Source organism: Seriola dumerili, unplaced genomic scaffold (genome assembly GCF_002260705.1).
Source record: "Seriola dumerili isolate Sdu_G_001 unplaced genomic scaffold, Sdu_1.0 BDQW01000822.1, whole genome shotgun sequence".
Lineage (NCBI taxonomy): Eukaryota > Metazoa > Chordata > Actinopteri > Carangiformes > Carangidae > Seriola > Seriola dumerili.
The window spans coordinates 1,478,342-1,500,279 of record NW_019175077.1 but is presented as its reverse complement, the minus strand read 5'-3'; the positions used below and the strand labels follow the sequence as shown (position 1 = coordinate 1,500,279).

At 42.2% G+C, this 21,938-nt stretch overlaps 1 protein-coding gene across 1 annotated transcript in view; it reads left to right on the top strand.

The window, feature by feature from the left end:
- Nucleotides 1-18,356, top strand: part of zfhx4 (zinc finger homeobox 4) — a 59,485-nt gene extending 41,129 nt beyond the window's left edge. The window contains exons 6-11 of the mRNA XM_022766269.1: nucleotides 1,272-1,367; nucleotides 7,778-7,911; nucleotides 9,214-9,414; nucleotides 9,867-9,987; nucleotides 10,148-15,556; nucleotides 16,065-18,356. Of these exons, the coding sequence (XP_022621990.1) occupies nucleotides 1,272-1,367; nucleotides 7,778-7,911; nucleotides 9,214-9,414; nucleotides 9,867-9,987; nucleotides 10,148-15,556; nucleotides 16,065-17,632 (7,529 nt within the window). The 3' untranslated portion in view covers nucleotides 17,633-18,356. The remainder of the gene's footprint in view (nucleotides 1-1,271; nucleotides 1,368-7,777; nucleotides 7,912-9,213; nucleotides 9,415-9,866; nucleotides 9,988-10,147; nucleotides 15,557-16,064) is intronic.
- The last annotated feature ends 3,582 nt before the right edge of the window (nucleotides 18,357-21,938 follow it).

The following is a 21,938-nucleotide window of genomic DNA, read 5'->3' as shown; positions in this document are numbered from 1 at the left end:
GTGCCAGCCGTGAGATGGAGGAGGGTCGCATATGTGTGTATATATATGTGTGTATATATGTTTGTATGTGTGTGCTGTGTGTGTGCATGCCTGGTTATCTGGCCTCTCTCAGACTGCTCAAAATTCATTACAAAGTGACATCAGCCCAGCCGGAGACAAATGATGGCTGGATGAAAGGGATCGCTGGGGCTCGGCTAGGATTAGTGTTAGCTTGTGCTGGCGACACATATACACACTTGTACACACACTTGTACACACACACACACACACACACACACTCACACGCTCACAAAGCACACACACTCACACATACATACACACACTTTAATCCACTGGCAGAACACTGCAGATACACAGAATTATCAAACAAGGGGCTGAACTCTCAGAGATGGGCAGGCTAATCTGCTAATAGTACAGAGCTGCACATGTGTGTTGGTTTGTGTGTCTGTGCATGTGTGTGTGCATGCACGCACATTTTTTACGGAAATATACCGAAATACATAGGCATGACATCTATATAGATTTACATATTATACTTATATATTATATTATATATATAATACTATTTATATATTTATAGAGTAGAATCGGTGTTGTAGGCTGTATATAATTTTAGATTGCTAAATAGAATAAGTAGAATCAATAACTTTTTCAAGTAATTATGTTTTTACATTAAAACCATATGATTTCTGTTTCCTCTATGTTGTAACATAAACATTTGAAACTAGCCTAATATAATAATTAAAATGGAAACAGGAAAAATATTTAACATTTTTTTAAAGAAAATATATGGACATGCAAACATTATTATACCTTGTCTTCAAAAAATGGTTTGAATAGTGCCTTCTGAAGAGGCGACCAAATTGACTAAAATAGTTTCCCGGTAGGGCATATTTTGTTTTCACACAACTGCCCTGCTTTCATACCATGCATGTATTATGTTTCACCCTCTAGAAGAGGCATGGCAGGGCTATTTTCAACAGAACATGTGTTCAAGTCACTGGAAGCATTATTTGTGGGTCAGATACACAGTAGGGTAAACTTGACATTTGTGGAGAAAAAAAAAGAGGTTTATGAGGATTAACTGAACATGTACAAACAGGAATATTTTCAAAAGACTCTAATATGATACAGCAATATCTGAACATCTGCTCTATTTGTCAAGTCAAGCACCATGGGAGGTTTATTTTTCAGTGCCCCAGCCAGCAAATACTGTTTTTTAAGAGAGCATCATGGGTAATGTAGTCGTTTTCTCTGTGCATTTTCAGAAGAGACTGCAGAGGATGGTGAGCGACCTCCTCGCTCTTCCTCCAGGCATGGACTCAACCTCACTGACCGAGACTTGACTGACAGCAGGAGAAGTGACCGTAAGTCCACACACACGTACAAAACACATATGAACCGTAAGCTTCCCTTCTCCTCTGAGTTATCGTTCATCTCCCTCTCTCTCCCTCAGATAAGGTTCTAACATGTGTGTGTAACATGTGAATGCTGCTGACTAGCCTCCATGTGACCCGCTTTAATCGTTTCCATCTGACAGAAAGAGAAAAAGAGAATGAGAGAGAGACAGGGGAAGAGAGAGTGGGAAAGAAGGAGAGAGAAAAAAAAACAGAGGAAGAGAGAGGGATAAGTTGAGTGTTGTGGATATTACAGGCAATGTCCAGGCCCCAGATTATTTTTTAATCAAATCAGTTTGCGTGCTTGTAATTTATAAGCGCCTTGCATTAATCTTTTCTCGTTCTTGTGCCCTCTCCGATGACATATTAATTTTTCATAAGCGCAGGATTAGATGGGGGGGCCTGTGTATATGTTTTTCTAATATTGCACCACATCCCCGCAACCCTTAAATTAGTTTTTTTTCCCTGCACCCTCCCTTCATTTTTCTTTCTCTCCTATTTTTCTCCAGCTCAGTCTATCCCTTAATTGTTGTCCAATCTGTGACCCTATCACCAGGCATTACCTCGAATAGAAAAAGAGCACAACAGAGAAAGGGGGAAGAAGAAACAGTTTATTCGTTTGTAAGAATGGCAGTGTTGTGAGTGGGGAGGGGCAACAATCTGTACAAGACAGCTTTTTCTTTTTCTTTTTTTTTTTTTTTTTGTTATTTTGGGCGACGTAGGAGCACATAATGCCTCTGCTGCCAGGCTGTGGTCGGGATAGCCCCGGCTTTGTTAGATTTGATTTACCCAAATAAGAATTCATATGATCTTTTTATGTATGAGATGGAAATCCATGGCTGGGGATGAATATTGCATGGGGTCTCTCTCCTCTTTTTTTCTCTGTCATTGCATGGGGTACTCTCTCTCTCTCTCTCTCTCTCTCTCTCTTACTCTCATTCTTTCTCCCTCTCTCTCTTTCACACACACACCTTCCAACTCCCACCCTCTATCCATCTCAAGCTCCCTCCCCACCTCCTCTTCCTACCATGCCATACCTAGCTCCATAATGTGAGGCTCAATGAGGCAGAAGGAGAGCTGAGTGAGGCTGGGGCCTATTAGTTTGGCTAGTCATCTATCTTTCAGCTCTATCTCTCTGACAGGCCTGTCTGACGGACTGGCGGGGAACCACCATCCATGCATTTACTGCCACATATTACCACCAGCGTCATTTAACACCACCGCACACATGCAAAAAAGTCTCCGGGTCCCTCCTACTTTACGTATGTAGGCCTGAGTGTCTACATACATACCACATTTTAAAGTAGGAGGAACCTGGAGACTTTTTTTTCCAGTGTAATTTATCAGATGTCAGAAATCTATTTAAGAAAGCACAATTGTATGCCTTTTTTATTTTAATGAATAATTTTTCTAAGAATCACTGTGTGGTCAGTTGCTAGGAATACAGATATAATATTGCTTGTGGGTTTTTGGTGTTTTATTTTGCATTTGGATTAAAAGAGGTTTCAGAAAGTCAAATGCCAGAAAATGCAAAAGGGAGCCTGGTGTGTCAGTGTGTTGTTATACTAGGGTTATCATCAGAGACAGGGCCTTGTTTTTCTCTTTTTCCAGCTTAATGTAGTAAGATTTTGCATCTCCTTCCTCAGCCCCAAATCTCTGGCAAGCTTGAAATGTTCCGATCTGTGTGTGTGTGTGTGTGTGTGTGTGTGTGTGTGTGTGTGTGTGTGTGCGTGCGTGATTGCGTGTGTGTGTGTCTGCATGGAGATCTCCAGGGAAGGGATTACAGTGTGACCAAGTGAGCAGTGAGCAGTGTGTTTGCGCACTTCATCTCCAAGACCAAGATCCTTTAAACAAAGAGGGGCAGATAGATAGAGAGGGGAAGAGAGAGACAGAGAGAAGGAGAGAGAGAGAGAGATGGGGGGGGGCAAGGAAAGACAGAGAAAGCTTTTTCCCTTGCTTCATTTACATTGTCTTTTTTAATCCCATGTCACTTCAGATTAATTATAATCCATGTTACATTCTCCATGCAAATGTCCCCTATGTGGATTACTTCCAGATAGCTTTGTGCTGTGTGTGTACTGTAGATGTCGCATGTCGCCACCATGGCTCAGGGGCCCAATTCATATAAATAACCAACTAAACAAAGGATCTGACATGGAAATGAGCCTGTGAGGCAGCCTAAGGAAATTACAGATCTCTACCTGCTTCAAATTAGCAAAGAAATGACTCATTATTCCCACAGACAAATGTTATTTATCAATTTTTTTTACAATTAACAATTTTAAATTGTGCAGATAAGGGTTGGGGGGGGGGTGAAATTGAATCACATGCAAACAAGATCAGATGTTAAATATTCTATATCTACTTGAAAATATATTTTTTTTTTTTGGTGGGGGGTAGGGCATCTTGCAAATTTGTACAATTTGACATGAGAGCTTTGCTCTTTTTCTGTCTCTCTAAATTGAGATTAAAATATATTTAACATATTAGCATGTTTAATTACAAGCCTGCAGCAATTCCTTTGTGCATGTATGTGTGTTTTCTGTGTAATGACGGCTTGTTGAATGTCTCAGACGATTTGTCAAATGTGACAAGGCCATGCTCATATTTATCTCTCATTAGAATACAAGCTGGAGATGGAAGAGAAATGAAGGCTAGTCATTAAAAATCACAAACTACAAGACAGCTGTTGTTTAACAGCCTTCTCTTCCTCTCACTCCCTCTCCATCTGACTATGTCTCTACCTCTCTCCATCTCATTTCTTTCCACTCTCTCTCTCTCTCTCTCTTTGCCTCCCTCTGGCTAGATCTGGACCTGCTGAGTGCTTCAGTGGGAGTTTGGGGTTCAGAGTGTGTTGCTGTAATGTTATCGGGTGACCAGGGGTCAGCCTAATGCGTAACCTCAGAGCACTAGGCCAGTAAATCATGCTGGCCGGCCCACCCTGGCCCGTTTTGGCCATCTCTCCCTCCTAGATTTACTGCTCCGTAACCTTAGCCAGTCTGCCAGGGCTCAGGACAGCTAAATTGAATACTAAATCCAAGCTGCCGCCACCCAGCCTGCTCCTTCTTAATTGACAGCCTTTTCCCCCACTCTCTGCTCTGTGTTTGTGGGCTTTTTTATTTTCATGAAATGAAATGTCAGGAATGGAATTTAATTGTTTTGCAGCTTGTAAAAGAAAGGAAAAAAGAGGAAAAAGATTGCAGTAGTTACAGTTTGATTGTTTGGACAGCCCGCTCCAAGACTTGATCCTGATGATGTAGTTGATTTCATATAAAGTCATAGTCGGAGAGATTCAATGGTATGCTTGTTTGTGTGAAAATCTCATTTGCTTGCTTCAGTTTGCACAAAATGTCTTACCCTTTCCAACACAAAAGGGCAGATTCTAAAATAGATCCACGCAAAAAGCATTAGCTACAATGATACTGTCGGTCCTCCTGCCTTTTGAGGAACTATTTGGGACAGAAATATCCTGAGGTGTTCAGAGTTATGGGCTTCTCTGTCCTTCTCTATCATTTTTTTCTTCTTCTTCCCTCTGTTTCTCTCCATCTCTCCACCTCTCCCTACATTGTGCTGTACTTCTCTTCATCTGAGCGCCCACTTGCATGTATATAAGTGCGTGTATATGCGGCTCCCTAAACACCATTGACAGTTGCAAATAAAGATGGGTGGTGAGTGCGCTGCTCTCTCCCCCTGCAATGCAAAAGGGGTTGAGTGTCATAAATCACCTTTTGATTTATCTAATCAAGCAAGGTCCTGCTGCATGCAGACATTTGTCATTGGTGGTCGGTTGGTGGTGTCAGGTTTATTCTGCCACTCTGCTTCACTGGGCTGCAGCTGGTGGAGCCCACATAAGGATGAAGGGATGGGGGGAAGGTGGAAAGGGAGGGGAAAGAACAGGGAGGAGGAGAAAAAAGGACACAGTCATTAAGTGTGGGGTGCAGACTCAGAGACAAAGGAAAATGAGAGGATAGTCTCCTGTTCCTGTCTTGTTCTCACTCCTGCCCTCTCCCATTATTTCTCCTTAATTATTTTAGCTATCCACGCACTATTGATGGCAAGATTATGAATTTGATTAGAAACTACAGGCAGCAGGATATTTTTATTTTTCTCTCATAAATTTATAGGTTGTGTTTAGATTGTGCTGGCCATTGTATTTATTTGTGTTACAGGTGATTATATCCTTGGAGGACACTCTACAATTTTGAATGCAATTCCATGCCTCAAAACAACTTTATTATTCACTCACAGGACTTGCCATTTAAAGCTCCTGAGTGGCCATAGAGAGAACTGTTCTCTCAACATTCAAGGTTAACCAACTGTTTTTCTTCATGTGTCATAAGTGTTGATGAAAGCACTAGGTCGAATACGAATCCACACCGAAAGGACAGATCTTCATGTTGCATGTGCACACACTCAAACACACACACACACACACACACACACACACACACACACACACACTACACAAACATACATTTACACTCAATATGACAGTAATCAATGGTGATGTGTGGGCTCTTTCCCCCGCCGCATTGTAAATGTATTTGCAGCCTCTTGTCTGACAATCGCCTCATCTCTTTTTGCAGGGATGTAATTTAGTTGCAAATTGACTGGAAGACGGAGGCAAAAATTGAAAGTTGAAATTAGAAATGGTCATAATAAATACGGGAGGCGGGGCGTAGGCTTTGGAAAGGTCAGGTGATATGACGGGTGCTACCATCCTGGACCAATCTGACCAATGGAGTGTCAGAGACCTGTCATGAAGCACATGATACACACACATATATATATGCACATAGACACACACACAAGCCCTGCAGGGGCCATCACAGGCAGTGGAAGACGAGATTACCTCGCTATTCTGAGCTGCAGAGCAATTCTCGGATGTTCTTGGAAATTCACATTGTGCCCGTGTGTCGCCCCCCCTCCCCTCCCTCACTCTCTTTCTTCCTTTCTTCCCTCCCTCCCTCTCTCTTGTCACTTTCCTTGACAGGCCAATATTTCAGGCTCCAGATATAGGGGATTACAAATAAAATAAGTGGAACGCCTACTTAATGCAACAGAATTAAAATGCATGAACGGGCCGGAGGAATTGATATGCACCCAATACAAACACGAGCCACGGAATAATATGAAATACAAAATGTTTTTTTCAACCCCCTCTCCATGTATCAGTGCTTTGATTTCCCTTTTTTTCCATTTGTGCATCTAGCGTGAAGCGTTGATTCGCAAGAGTGAGGCTCACATATTGCCTTGAGTGACCAGACAAGGGAGGGGAGGCAAGGGGGGGCGGGGGGTGATGGCTTAGGGAGAGAGGGAGGAAGAGAGCAAGGGCGCAGGAGGGAAGGAGGGAGGGAGAGTTGCTGTTGCTGTGTCTTTGTGTTTTGTGGGTAAATTGCAGTGGCAGAGTATAGCAGGGCCTGCACGGCCTGTATCTTAGGATGAAGCTAATGAAAGATTTATCAGCGGCTGCAGCATTTATACAACCAGAGGCTGATCTCTCCACATTGAGCCCTGCTGTTAACGTCACACACACTTACACGCATACATACAAATAGACACACACAAGTAGTGCTGCTACTGTACCACCAGCCGTGACCAAGCCCTGAAAATTTAGCATCTTGTACAGACAGAGGAGTTGTTGAGGCAGCTGGGGAAATGTATATGAACTAATGAAGTGTATAATATTACCATAACATTTAATGTATGTCGTGCTGTGATAATGAGCCTGCCTGAGTTTTCTCCATTTCAAATGTCCTCAGGGCAGAAACACATCAGTGTATATGAATGTGAATAATACAGTCCACGCTTGTATCCATGCTCATGTTGTCCTGTTGTATAATCATTTTTTAAATCATTACCTATGACCTACTGAATATTAATTAGTTACACGTGTTAATCACTCATGATATACAGTATGTCATTTGATCACACAGCCACCAGATGTCATACATTTCAGTTTATTCATTCAAATGTGACGATTCTGTATACTTCATATTTCTATATTAAGATTCCAATTGCTCATACAGCATGAATGTGTGATATATGGGTTGATATATATCAATATGACATGGGCCCCTCTTAATCTCTTTTCACTGTTGTGTTTAAAATGTCATTCTGCTTCTGTGCTCTGCTTTCATTAAAAAAGATAAATCTATTGTTTAGCCATCAGTCATTTTGTAATTTTGCAGCATTCTTATATTTTTAAACTCTTAATGTGAAGCATTTTGTTCTTAAAAGAGATGTATTATAAATATATCTAAGCTTACATTGTATAAACACAAGCTGTAAATAGAAGTAATGACTGATTAATTGATGAATGATCAATGGTTTACATTCTCTGTCTTCTTTTTTCTCTCTCTCTCTCCACTGCCTGCCAGGAGTGAATGCCATATCCAAAGAGGTTACCGGACTGAATGCTATGGTTAAACATTCCCTCCTGCCAGATCGACAAATAGAAAGCCCACCCAAAAGGCCAAAGTCTGCTGAGGGGAAGACCTCTGCCAATGATCAGGTAAAGGTTTGTAGTATATCATAAGGAAACCGCCAATTGTACTGTGTTAGCAACAATCCTGAAAGTGTTACTGGTGTAGGTCCTAGCAACTCAAAGTGTTCTAGCTGACCCTGAAAGTGTCACTGAGGGTGACCAACTGTTTTTACCTTGCCAAAGAAAATCCATTTAAAGGTTTTGAAACTTAGTTTGCATGTATTTACAGTGTACATCTGGCAATTTATATTCCAAATACATGTTGGAATTTGTGTACGGAATGTACAGAAGGCTAATAGCTAATGAGGCATGTTCTCCTTCATAAGCATTAATGAAATCTAACCTTCACTGTCACTGTGGGATGACCTAATGGGAAGATACTTATGAACTGTAAGAAGCAGAAATGCTAAGCTAAGCATTAAGCAATCGCTGGCGCCAGCTTTCTATCAAAGGGTTAAATGCAGCCCACCATTCCCTTCCTGACAGAGCTTTTTAGCATCAAGCACAGTAGGCCAGTCTTTGTGTTCTTAAGTGGAATACCTGCACTAGCCTTAGGCCTCCCTCCCTTGCTTTTTTTCCCCCTTTTGCATCTCTTTAAATTATATGTGTTTTTAAATTAGATTATGAAGTATTAGCTTGTCTGGTTCTGGGCCCTGCAAGGAGGGAGGACTTAGTCATTTCAGAAATGGATTCTATTAAGACAGGTGGTGGGGAGGCAGCTATGTTCAGAGTACTCCCTATAATGAGGGCAAGGCGTAGCTTGGGAGAGTACACACCTTTGTCATCTGTAATCTCCTGATTAGAAATTCTGGCCAATCATGTTTTCTGCTAATAAAATTGCATGAGTTGAGAGACTTAAGTGAATTACACGAAACATGGTTGATTTACATTTTCTGTTTTAAGGTGGGCATGGGGGTAGGTGGGGAGAGGTGAATGTGGTAAGATGAGGTGAGTGGGCAGTGAAGAATGGAAAAGCCCTGTAAAGATTCAATTTGATTTTGCAGATATGCAGTTATTTCACCCCTAACGGTGCAGGAGAGATGATTGTTGCACATCTTCATCAAACCCTTGTTTGTTTTTATAAAGTGCAGTCTGGCCATATCTTAAGTGAGGCAGACAATGAACAGCAGGCTATGCTAATGACTGTGTAGCACAAGAATGATACCCACTAAGGAGTACATCTTGTGGAAGAAAAAAAAAAAGAATTCCTGCTTCTGAATTAATTTTTACATTGCAAAGGATGCCCCTCTTATTGAATATTATTTCATTATTTCTCCACTTACAGCCAGATTGTTATTATACCATTTTGTTTTTTTGTTTTTTTTTTAGGTTCAGCAGTGTCCATATTGCAACTACAGCAGTAAAGATGCCAACCGTATGCAGCTCCATGTGATGTCCCAGCATTCCATGCAGCCAGTGATCCGCTGCCCTCTATGCCAGGATGTCCTGAGCAACAAGATTCACCTGCAGCTGCATCTCACACACCTTCACAGTGTGGCTCCTGACTGCGTGGAAAAGCTGATTCTGACTGTATGTAGAAGTAATGATTATAAATTAGATTTGTGTGCGTGAATGATAACTTTTACTTGACATGATTCATACACACAAATCTTTCATTCATTCAAACAATGTTTTGTCACTTAAAATGTGTGACAAGTCATCATTTTAAGTCACCTAGAAAAGGTGTTTTTATTTTTTTAATAATCATTTTGAGATGTGAACATAAAAATGGGAATCATTTGTCAGGACTGTCCAGTTCTCCCTCTGGTCTCCCATGTAGTTAGGGCAATGGCTTTCCACATTTCTTGCTACATACTTCATTGTGCTCCCTTGATATACTGTCATAAACTTGACTGTTGTTGTCTATTGAGAGGAGAAAATAGAATAAGCTGTAGAATATTCTTTAAACACGTCCTCAACATTTTCAACAATCATTATTTTAAATTGATATACTAATGAAGAAATTATTTTGGTCTTGATAGGTTGTTGGACCTGACACAGCAACACCAAATAATATAATGCATCCCCAAACTGGACAAGACAAAGGTCTATCTCTAATGGATTCCACTACCTCTCTTTCTGATGGGTCTGGAAAATCTCAAGGTGAGCAGAATATGGGACTTAATTTACTTAATTTATACATGGATACAGTATATACATTCATAATTCTTAGATTTATGTATCATTAATTATTGTTTGTCATGTATCAGAAAATAATAAATGATGCAGTGCATTGTACTTCAAATTGTATTTCTACTTTTAGGAAACATCTCAAAGGATGAGCTGACCAGTCAAGAAAAGATTGAATTGGATCCACAGGGTGAGGAACTCAAGCCCCCAAAGGAGGCCTCAGAGGCCCCTGACTGGAAGAGAGCCAGTGGGTTAGGACATGATAGCAAGTCCCCTGACACCCTACAGGACCATCTCAGTGAGCTCCAAAGGCTCCAGCAGCAGCAACAGCAGCTCTCAGTATCTGATCGTCATGTCTACAAGTATCGTTGCAACCACTGCAGCCTGGCCTTCAAGACAATGCAGAAGCTTCAGATACATTCCCAGTACCATGCCATCAGAGCAGCCACAATGTGCAGCCTTTGCCAGCGCAGCTTCAGGACATTCCTGGCCCTCAGGAAGCATTTGGAAAATGGACACCCTGAACTTACTGAAGCTGAAGTGCAGCAACTCATAGGAAATCTTCCAATGAATGGAGATATCACTGAGAGTGAGGCCAGGGCCTTGGAGGAAGCTCAGGCCTTCGAACATGACTTGGACAAAGATGATGAAATTGACCAGGAAGAGAGACCCAGTCCTACGGGAAGTGACAGCAGCTCTCTGCTCGATGACATGGGAGCAGAACCAAAACGGACCCTACCATTTAGAAAAGGGCCCAACTTTACAATGGAGAAATTTTTGGACCCTTCTCGGCCTTACAAGTGCACAGTATGTAAGGAGTCCTTCACCCAGAAGAACATCTTACTAGTCCACTATAATTCAGTTTCCCACCTGCATAAGTTGAAGAAGGTCCTTCAAGAAGCATCAAGCCCAGTCCCACAAGAGGCAAGCAACAGCACTGACAACAAACCATTCAAATGCAATATTTGCAATGTTGCCTACAGCCAAAGCTCAACACTTGAAATTCACATGAGGTCAGTACTCCACCAGACCAAAGCAAGAACAGCCAAAACTGAAATGAGCAGCAGCAGCAGTGTCTCTGGCACGAGTGGTCCAGTACCTGCAAAAAGTCCAGCACCAAGCACACAAGGGAACAACAGTAACCCAGACACTGCTAGAAGTGGAACACCCTCTGCTAACAAAGAAAACACTGTGGAACCCAAAGAAGCTAACAGCGGCAACAATACAAAACAAACAACTACTGACCATGTTTCAGCACAGGCAAGCAGCCACCAGTCAGCGCAGTCCTCAGCCCAATTGCAACTGCAGCTTCAACATGAACTCCAGCAACAAGCCGCCTTCTTCCAGCCTCAGTTCCTTAATCCAGCTTTTTTCCCCCATTTTCCAATGACCCCAGAAGCACTGCTGCAGTTTCAACAACCACAGTTCCTCTTCCCCTTCTATATCCCAGGAGCTGAGTTCAGCCTCAGCCCAGAACTTGCGCTGCACTCAGCAGCAGCTTTTGGAATGCCTGGCCTTACTGGATCATTCCTAGAGGACCTGAAGCAGCAGATGCAACAGCAGCACCAGCTGCAGCAGGCTCAGGCACAGCAACAGGCTCAGCAACAACAGCAGCAGCAGCAAGCCTCTCAGACACAGTCACAAATTCAGCAACAGAAAAACCAGCAACTGCAGAATCACAAATCCAAAATGGAGTCCAGCACTGTGTCAGTTTCAGAAATTCAGATGTCAAGAGAGGCAGAGGACCACTTAGAAAAACAAGAAAACAGAGCAAAGATTGAAAATGGAGGTGATGCATTAAGTGATGGAGGAAAGGACAACAAGGACTCTAAAAAGTCAAAGTTCCCAGAGCCATTGATTCCCCCTCCACGTATTGTGTCAGGAGCAAGGGGCAATGCAGCCAAAGCACTGCTAGAGAACTTTGGATTTGAATTAGTCATCCAGTACAATGAAAACAGACAGAAAAACCAAAAGAAAAACAAAGACGGAGTTGAACAAGTGGAAATGAACACGGACAAGCTTGAGTGTGGGATGTGTGGAAAGCTTTTCTCCAATATGCTTATTCTCAAGAGCCACCAGGAGCATGTGCACAGCCACTTTTTCCCATATGTGGAGCTTGAAAAGTTTGCCCAGCAATACAGAGAGGCCTATGACAAACTCTATCCAATAAACCCTGCTTCACCTGAGACTCCACCACCACCACCACCACCACCACCTCCTCCTCCTCCGCCACCTCCTGCTCCAGCCCCAGTGACAGCTCCTCAGCCGCCTTCTACATCAATGACCAAGCCCCAAACCCCAGTACCCTCCCCAGTTCCTGTTCCCCATCAGGCCCCACACCAACCCTCTCACCAGGCACCACCACCCCAGCCACCGCCCCCTCCTCCACCACCTTCTGCCCCTCCTGCACCTCCCCAAGTGCAGCTCCCTGTTCCCTTGGATCTGCCCATTTTCCCACCACTAATGATGCAGTCTGTCCAGCACCCAGGCTTGCCCCCTCAACTGGCCCTCCAGCTGCCCACTATGGACTCTATTTCCACAGACCTTACACAGCTCTGTCAGCAACAATTGGGTCTTGATCCAAACTTCCTCCGCCAGTCTCAGTTTAAGCGACCTCGCACTCGTATCACTGATGACCAGCTTAAGATCCTCCGTGCCAACTTTGACATCAACAACTCCCCCAATGAAGAGCAAATCCAGGAGATGTCAGAGAAGTCTGGTTTGCCCCAAAAAGTCATAAAGCACTGGTTCCGTAACACCCTCTTCAAAGAGAGGCAACGGAGTAAAGACTCTCCCTACAACTTTAATATTCCTCCCATTACTACATTGGAAGATATTCGAATGGAGCCCCAGCTCAGTGCACATGAATACTACAGAACTGAGTCAGCCATCAACAAGAGGTCCTCCAGGACCAGATTCACTGATTACCAATTGAGGGTACTTCAAGATTTCTTTGACACTAATGCCTATCCAAAGGATGATGAGATTGAGCAGCTCTCCACCGTGCTCAACCTACCAACCCGAGTCATAGTTGTGTGGTTCCAGAATGCCCGCCAGAAAGCTCGCAAGACCTATGAGAACCAGGCAGATTCTAAAGACAATGAGAAAAAAGAACTAACCAATGAACGATACATCAGAACCAGCAACATGCAGTACCAGTGTAAAAAGTGCAACATTGTGTTCCCACGCATCTTTGATCTTATCACTCACCAGAAAAAGCTGTGTTATAAGGATGAAGATGAGGAAGGTAATGAGGACAACATCTGTGAGGAATACACAGATTCTGTTGAGCAAGGTCCGGCTAAGACTATCCAGCTACCTTTAGAGCCACCTAAACAGTCCCAAACAGGAACTGCCACCAGTTCTGGCTCAAGCTCCCCTGTGATGGCCTCTCCTCGTACCAGCATGGGGAAAACCTCCCCCAAGCCAGACACTGGCCCTGAAACTGAAGTTAAACACACTGAGGCTGCCCCCTCACCAGTGATCAAGTCACTACCAGAACCCAGACCATCTAAGGCTTGCACACCTCAGCCACCTCCTCAGAAAGCTCCCCAGCCACAAATGTCAAGACCCCATTCCCAGCCACAGGCAGCCACAGTGCCATCAAGTCCACTCTCTTTGGCCCTTTCCTCACTCACAAACAACCTTCCCCACCAGATGCTTCAGTACCAGTGTGACCAGTGTAAGATTGCATTCCCCACTGTGGAGCTATGGCAGGAGCACCAGCACATGCATTTCTTGGCTGCCCAAAACCAGTTCCTTCACTCTCAGTTTCTTGAAAGACCCATTGATATGCCCTACATGATATTCGACCCCAACAACCCTCTAATGGCTAGCCAGCTGTTATCTGGAGGCCTTTCTCAAATCCCCTCTCAGGGTAGCTCTGGTTTGGCCTCTGCAGCAGGCTCTGGAGCAATGAAAAGGAAACTTGATGACAAGGATGAAAGTGCTAACGATAAAGATGGTGGAAACAGTAGTGAAGAGCAACACAGAGATAAACGTTTGAGAACCACCATTACGCCAGAACAACTGGAGATTCTCTATGACAAATACCTACTTGACTCTAACCCAACAAGGAAGATGTTGGACCACATTGCACGAGAAGTTGGCTTGAAAAAGAGAGTTGTGCAAGTTTGGTTCCAAAACACTCGTGCAAGAGAGAGAAAGGGGCAGTTTAGGGCTATAGGGCCCTCCCAGTCCCACAAGAAATGTCCCTTTTGCAGAGCACTGTTCAAGGCTAAATCTGCTTTAGATAGCCACATACGATCCAGACATTGGCATGAGGCTAAGCAGGCAGGCTTTAGCTTGCCACCAAGCCCAATGATGAATCAAGACAATGAAAGAGGAGAAAGCCCAAATAAGTATAATTTCTTTGACTACCCACAGCTGCCTACCAAGACTGAGCCAAATGAGTATGAGCTGCCTGCTGCATCCTCAACTCCACTCAAACCATCTGAGGCACAAGTAAAAAACTTCTTAAGCCCTTCATCCTTAAAAGCTGAAAACTGTGATGAAACTGAAGGGCCCAATATTAATTCAGCAGAAGCTTCATCTTATGATCTCACTAAAATGGACTTTGATGAGACATCATCAATTAATACAGCCATTAGTGATGCTACAACTGGAGATGAGGGTAATAACAATGAGGTTGAGAGCCTCACCGCCAATGGAGGCGACAAGATGAGTGACAACAAGAGTGGCCTTGTGCCAAATTCTGATGGTGGCAATGAAAGGTTCCAATTCAGCATGGTGAGCCCTTCTCTCAGCTTCTCTGGAAAAGACTGTGACTCTTATTTTAGTTCCAGAGATGATGAAATGGATGAAAACAATGACAGGAGTGAATCATCAAGCCTAGCTGATCCCAGTTCCCCTAGTCCCTTTGGGACAGGTAACCCTTTCAGCAAGTCTGGGAAAGGTAGCAATTCTGGGGACAGGCCAGGCCACAAGCGATTCAGGACTCAGATGAGTAACCTGCAACTTAAAGTCCTCAAAGCCTGTTTTAGTGACTACCGCACTCCTACAATGCAAGAGTGTGAGATGCTGGGCAATGAGATTGGACTCCCCAAGCGTGTTGTCCAGGTTTGGTTCCAGAATGCCCGAGCTAAAGAAAAGAAGTTCAAGATTAACATTGGAAAGCCATTCATGATAAGTCAAGGCTCACCAGAGGGGCCCAGGCCTGAGTGTACTTTGTGTGGTGTAAAGTACACTGCCCGGATGTCCGTCCGAGACCACATTTTCTCCAGACAGCACATCACCAAAGTGCAAGAAACCCTGGGTAACCAGGTGGATAGAGAAAAGGACTACCTAGCACCGACCACTGTCCGTCAGCTGATGGCCCAGCAAGAGCTGGATCGTATGAAGAAAGCTGGTGAGGGACTCAGCCTGCCTGGCCAGCAGCAACAGACTGCAGTGGACAACAATAATGCACTTCATGGTCTCAGCCTACCCTCAGGCTACCCAGGGTTATCTGGCCTTCCGCCGGTGCTACTTCCTGGGGTCAATGGGCCATCATCACTTCCTGTTTTCCCACCCAACACACCTGGTGAGTTAGTATGACGAACAGTGAAAAAAAATTAAATAGACTAGAGGCTTTATGAACTGAGCTTTATCATGCACTATTTTATTCTACTATACTACTGGTTATTCTGTATCACAGTGGTGTTTGTCAAAAAGTCTTATTTTTTAAAACTATTTTAAAATAAAAAATTGTGGGAGTTAGTGCATGCATAATGTCAGCATCAGAGTTGACCTGCTAATTGATAATTCAGAGATTTTTTACAACAAATGTATCTATTTCATGGTTTTTGTTTGTGTTTGTTTTTCCCCTTATTGTAGGTTTGGTATATTTATATTGTAATATATTGGCAGGTTGAAATTATCATAAAGCGCATGTGACAGTTTTGATCCATAACAAAATCTTAATGAAAGAGATAAAAAGTCAGCCAGTGACAAATTAAGCATCTTTATCTTGTCAAACAATTTCCATAGTGATTTGGGATTGAATATATAAATATTGAATATTTCCATATTTATATACCACTGTATTTCAGCTTTAGCGTCTCCCGGTGCTGGCATGCTTGGGTTCCCTACACCAGCCACCCCCTCTCCTGCCATGTCTCTCAACACTACCCCAACCAAGACTCTTCTGCAGACTCCTCCTCCTCCTCCTCCACCTCCTCCTCCTCCTCCTGTTCCCTCCACACCTTTGGCAGCAGTAAATCATACAGAGCAGCAAGGCAAAGACTCAGAGAGAGACAGCAGCAAGAAACCAGGAGACAAGCCACCTCAGATGAAGGTGAAGGAACGAGAGAACGAGAGCGGTTCACGCCCTGAAACCCCCAGTATGGCCAAGAAAAGGGAGAAACCATGTCCAGCTCCAGGGAAACCAGGAAATGAGACTCCACTGGACGCCACACAGCTTCAGGCACTCCAGAATGCTCTTGCAGCAAGTGATCCCACCTCTTTCTTGGGGGGGCAGTTCCTGCCCTACTTCCTTCCTGGATTTCCCAACTGCTTCTCTCCACAGCTTCCGAGAGGCGTCCAAACAGGGGGCTACTTTCCACCACTGTGCGGGATGGAAAATCTGTTTCCATATGGCCCAGCAGCAGTCCCACAAGCTGCCATGGCAACTGGTCTCTCCCCTACCGCTCTCCTGCAGCAGTACCAGCAGTACCAGCAGTCCCTCCAGGATTCACTGCAGAAGCAACAACAACAGCAGCAGAAACAACTTGAGCAACAGCAGAAACAACTACAGCAGCAACTGAAACCAACCCCTGTGAAGACACCCCAGAGCATACAGAGCACGACTACCAACTCGTTTAAACCAAAAGATGCTATTGATGCTAAGGATGACACCAACAAAGGCTCTTCAACAGAAAGCACAAAAGAAGAACCCAAAACAGATACCAAAAGTACCATGGATTTTCCAGACGCTTTTATTGTACCGTCCGTCAAGCATGAGTTTATATGCAGGAAGTGCCAGATGATTTTTGCTGACGAAGATTCAGTGGTGCGTCATCAGAAGTCCTTCTGTTACTTCGGACATCCTTTTACTGACCCGCAAGAGACAGTGCTTCGAAAGGCAGTCAGCAACTACACTTGTGTTGTCTGCAATGTGGTTGTTAATGGGAATGAAGCACTTGGCCAACACCTTCAGTCGAGCTTGCACAAAGAGAAAACAATCAAACAAGCAATGAGAAATGCCAAAGAGCATACTAGATTATTACCTCACTCTGTCTGCTCCCCTACTCCTAACACCACATCTACCTCGCAGTCTGCAGCTTCTTCTAATAACACCTTTCCTCATCTCTCTCGCTTGTCCATGAAGTCCTGGCCAAATGTCCTGTTCCAGGCCACCACAGCCCGGAAAGCTGCTTCCTCCTCCCCGTCTGCCTCTCCTCCCCCCCCCCTCTCCTCACCTTCAACGGTTACCTCAACTTCCTGCAGCACCTCAGGGGTTCCAACCTCACTACCCACCGAGAGTTGTTCAGATGAGTCTGACAATGAGCTAAGCCAGAAGCTGGATGATTTAGAAAACGCGTTGGAAGTCAAGGCTAAGCCGGCCTCTGGCCTAGACGCAAGCTTCAGTAGTATCAGAATGGATATGTTCAGTGTGTAGGAGTGACAAAAGGATCCCTTGCTTAAAGAAAAAAATAAGACTTTTTAAACTGCAGTTCCAAAGTCTCTCTTAACCCAAAAAATTACAGTACCAAATGATTGACTCAGGATTGTTTTTCCCATATTGATATGCTGGCAAGATATTGATTGATTTTTGTTATGGACAGAACTGTTGCAGATGCTTGACTGAGCTTATATTGTATACAAAAACATGGAGTAGGAAAAAATCCCACAGGCTCCCTTGGGGGGGCTTGTTTCAAGCCAAAAACTCTCACGATAGCAAATTGCACCTCAGCTGGATTGTTTTCCAAATGCTAGCATGTACTGTATGGGATGACGATCCAGAACCCTCAAAGAGAATCTCTCTTAGTTTAGATAGGTGTAATTCAGTAGCTTTAAATTCTCAGGTCAGAACATAACATTTCTCATTTGTTAAAGCAGCAACAAGCCTGGGTACACTTGGCTTATAACCAAAACATGTCAAGCTTTATCGGACGCATTTCCTTGATGTGTATAGAGTACCAAGAGACAATATTACTGTTACAATGGACGATGTGCATATCCTTTTAGTTTTGCCCTACAAAGACAGTATGGTTTTGCCACTGAGGGAATTTAGAATGGTGAAATAAATGTGTATGATGCCCCTGTGTTTGCCAGTTTGTATTACAACAAGCTGTATCTATTTCCCACCCCCTTTTTTCCTTTTTTTCTTGTAGTATATACTAATCTGTGCCAACTCTTACCTTCTCACTTTTACCTCTGCTCACACCCTTTTCTGAAGAGGTAATAACTCTAGTTTTGATAGACTCTCTCGGATTATGTGAATATAACATTTTTCATTTGTGAATTGCTGTACTGTTACGGTACCTGCTTGTGTCTGGACTATAGTGCACTTATTTTGTTTTTGTTGTCTTTTTATTATTTGAGTAGCCCATTTGTTAATTTAATAGAATTTTTTCTGTTTGTATGTATGTATGTTTGTATTTTAATTATTATTTGTGTCTATTGCAGCAGCATATTGGTCCATATTTGTTACAGGATTGATGCCTAACAATCTAGAGACCTATTTAAGAATTGGTGCATCCATGAAAGCAGTACTGTATACTTGAAACTGTTAAGGTACAAGTTGGTCACATTGTTAAAAAAGGTATGATCATTTGCTATACGTTTGCAAATATGCTGCTTTAAAAGGGGGACAACAGCATTTGTGTTGTATATTAAAACATTTTCATGTACTTGTAGGACTTAAAACAGTGTTACACGTATACGCAGCCATTTATTGCATAGGTTGACGTCCTCCCATCAATTCTCTGGGCACTTCTGATGATCTACAGTTAAAGTCAAACATTTTGATTTTTCCACATTTAGTGATTTCAACATTGCAAAGTATTACCTTACAAAGTTTGCTGCTACTGTGTAATGTTATTTTGCTTGCCATAAATTCTCTCAACTTTCTACCAGACAAAATACTGATCCATTAATTGCTTTGCTTTGCTACTTTTTATTTTATGTTATTTTGTTATTTTGCTGTGGAACTAAGAATGTGAAAGCTGTCAAAGGGTGTTCAATTTTTTACGAATCACTTTCTAGTTTGGTAATTGAAACCAATGTGATTCATTCCAAAGTAACAGAAGGCTATTTGTATGAAAGAAAAGGCTTGTGAACAAAGAAAGCTAAGCTGTTGTACATATTCGTAGTTGGCTGTGCATGGTACAAATTTATTAATATGAAGAAATGCAAAAATGTATTGCTTTTGGTATTTCCTATTCTGAGATGAGCAAGTAGCATGTAATGCAACTGTTTGACAGGTTAAATCAAATCATGCTTAGTTATTGTTTCAAACAATGAAATCAAGTAACATTTCCTTTTATGTTTTTCTTATTGTAAAGGTGTTTTTTTTTTCTCAAAGTTCTAAAGCAATGTCAGTTTTTAATTTTCTGCGTGAGCTTTTTAAATGTCATTTTTTGGATTTTTAGTATTTCAACATTTACTTTAATCCTGAAGACACTTTTCGATTGTGTTTCATAAGAGACATCCTGGCCTCCCAAGGTGCAATTCTGCCATTGTACAAACATGAGCGACTGTCCTGATTCCAAAGGCTTTCACAACTCTGGCTTTTTGCCTTTCCCCACTCTGTGGCTCAGCATTATAAGACTGAACTGTCAGCTAGCATCATGTGCTAAGATGTTAGCATCAGACAGGACGCTTTCCACACCAAGGACTGGTAAAAGCTAACAAACCAACAAAAAGGATGGTCCAACAATATAACTGTACATAGATATTGCAACTGCACAGCAGCCAAAAAGAAAAAAAAAAGAACTTTTTAAAAACAAATGGATGGATTGTGTCATGTTTATGGGGACAGCCTTCAAAAGGTTGAAATTGGAATTGTTCTTCTGGATGTCAAAGGGATTTTCATGGCGCAATCATATCCTACACAATATGTACTCTTCAACATCTGGGTTACATAGGAAATGCACCCTGAGGTTTTAATAAGAAGAAGCCCCTATGGCTAAAACTTTAAATAAACTAAACCAAAAATGTTATTGATGTTTTATATATAGAGAGTAGTCGCATTAGTTTTTGTTACTGTACTGTTTGAGGTCTCAACTGTACCGTATCACGGTAATAACATGGTTTTGAAACCGTTTTTTTATTTTGTCACAGACCTGTTGTCATAGTTGAAATGACGTTTATTGTAGATGGTATTTGAACAACTTCTGGAAATAGTTCATCAAGTATGTTTGTTGCTCATTGTTGTGATACATTAAAAACTGTATCTGCAAACCAGTTTGGTCGCATCAAATATTCTTTATTTCATCTTCTGTCTTATTATATTAATGGGAAGAAGTTTCATTACCTCATCTTTCACACATGTCATTCATAATAATCTGCAGTTAACTCATGTAAAGGTATACACAAAATATATAACACATTTGACTGTCAATTACTTGCACACTTTAAATTGTCATATCCATAAATGTTCTCTTTATCTCATTATATTATAGTGTAATATGTATATTGTCATATTATATTACAAAGCTACAGTATATTGTGGTTTGACTTGCAATTGTTCAGTAATTTTAAATTTAAAAAGCGTAATCCAGTACACTGTAAATAAAACATTTTTAGTGTCACTGAGCTGTAGATGACTGTAGCATGTTAGACTGAAGCAGACTATACCACACATTTTGAAAAAATTATTTTTTTCATATGGTTTCCATTATTACACTTAAATTAAGACGCATAATTTTTCAAGATTTTCAGGTATACCTATGTCACACTGTTAACATGATATGTATTGTGTCAACATCCTTCTAATAATTGACCTGCCCTTCACTGACAGACTAAAATTCTAAATCATATAATGGGTATTTCCCGTCATTATGCTATTTGTGGTAATCTGACTCTAAACTGATGCTGGGATTATGTTTGGAAGTGTCTGCTAATCTGGATCTGATCAGGTGCCACTCTAGACCTGTCCCATTATAACAGAAAAGCCCACAAACAGTAATAAATCACAACCATGGATATATATAACCACAACAGAGAACATAGAACATTTGTTATTTTCTAAAACTGCAAAGGTTGATCCTTTCGTTACTGGTGTGTAAGGCCCATGCTGATGTGTTGAACAGAGTGCATACTGCTGGCAACTGAAGCACATAACATTTAGATAGATAGATAGATAGATGATAGATAGATAGATAGATAGATAGATAGATAGATAGATAGATAGATAGATAGATAGATAGATAGAGGCAAATTTAATGCCAATGTGAGACAGGAGGGTGACTTTTAAGATCTGAGGTCAACAGATGCTGTCAGATTAAAAATTGCACCTCAGGAAGAACTCAACACAATACATCACCCTGCCAGCGAGACATGTCCGCCACCAGTGTCAGGGTCATGGAGAAAGCCAACATTCACAAGTCGTTAAATCCACCTAATGAAATTTCACAAGGACATCAAAAATGAAGGGAAAGATGAGGATCTTTTCACTCTGTCAGAATCGGTTGTCACCTTTATTGTTTTGTTCAAACACTTCAGTGTGGAGTGAAACAGCCGCGACATGTAAAAGCCTCAAAAACAGCTTTTTTCTCCCCCCTTCTGACTTCACCCCTCGCCCTTGACGAATGTGCTGCTGAATTGTCCTTTCCTGTTGCTCACCCTTAAAGTGTAGGCGGTTACCGAGGTAGTCCCTCCCCCATACTATGGGATTGAATTGCGTTTGACCTTTGTGGAGAATAATGGCTGAAGGCCTTTCATTTTTCTGGCCTTCTCAGCGCTTAGAAGAAGGACCTCTT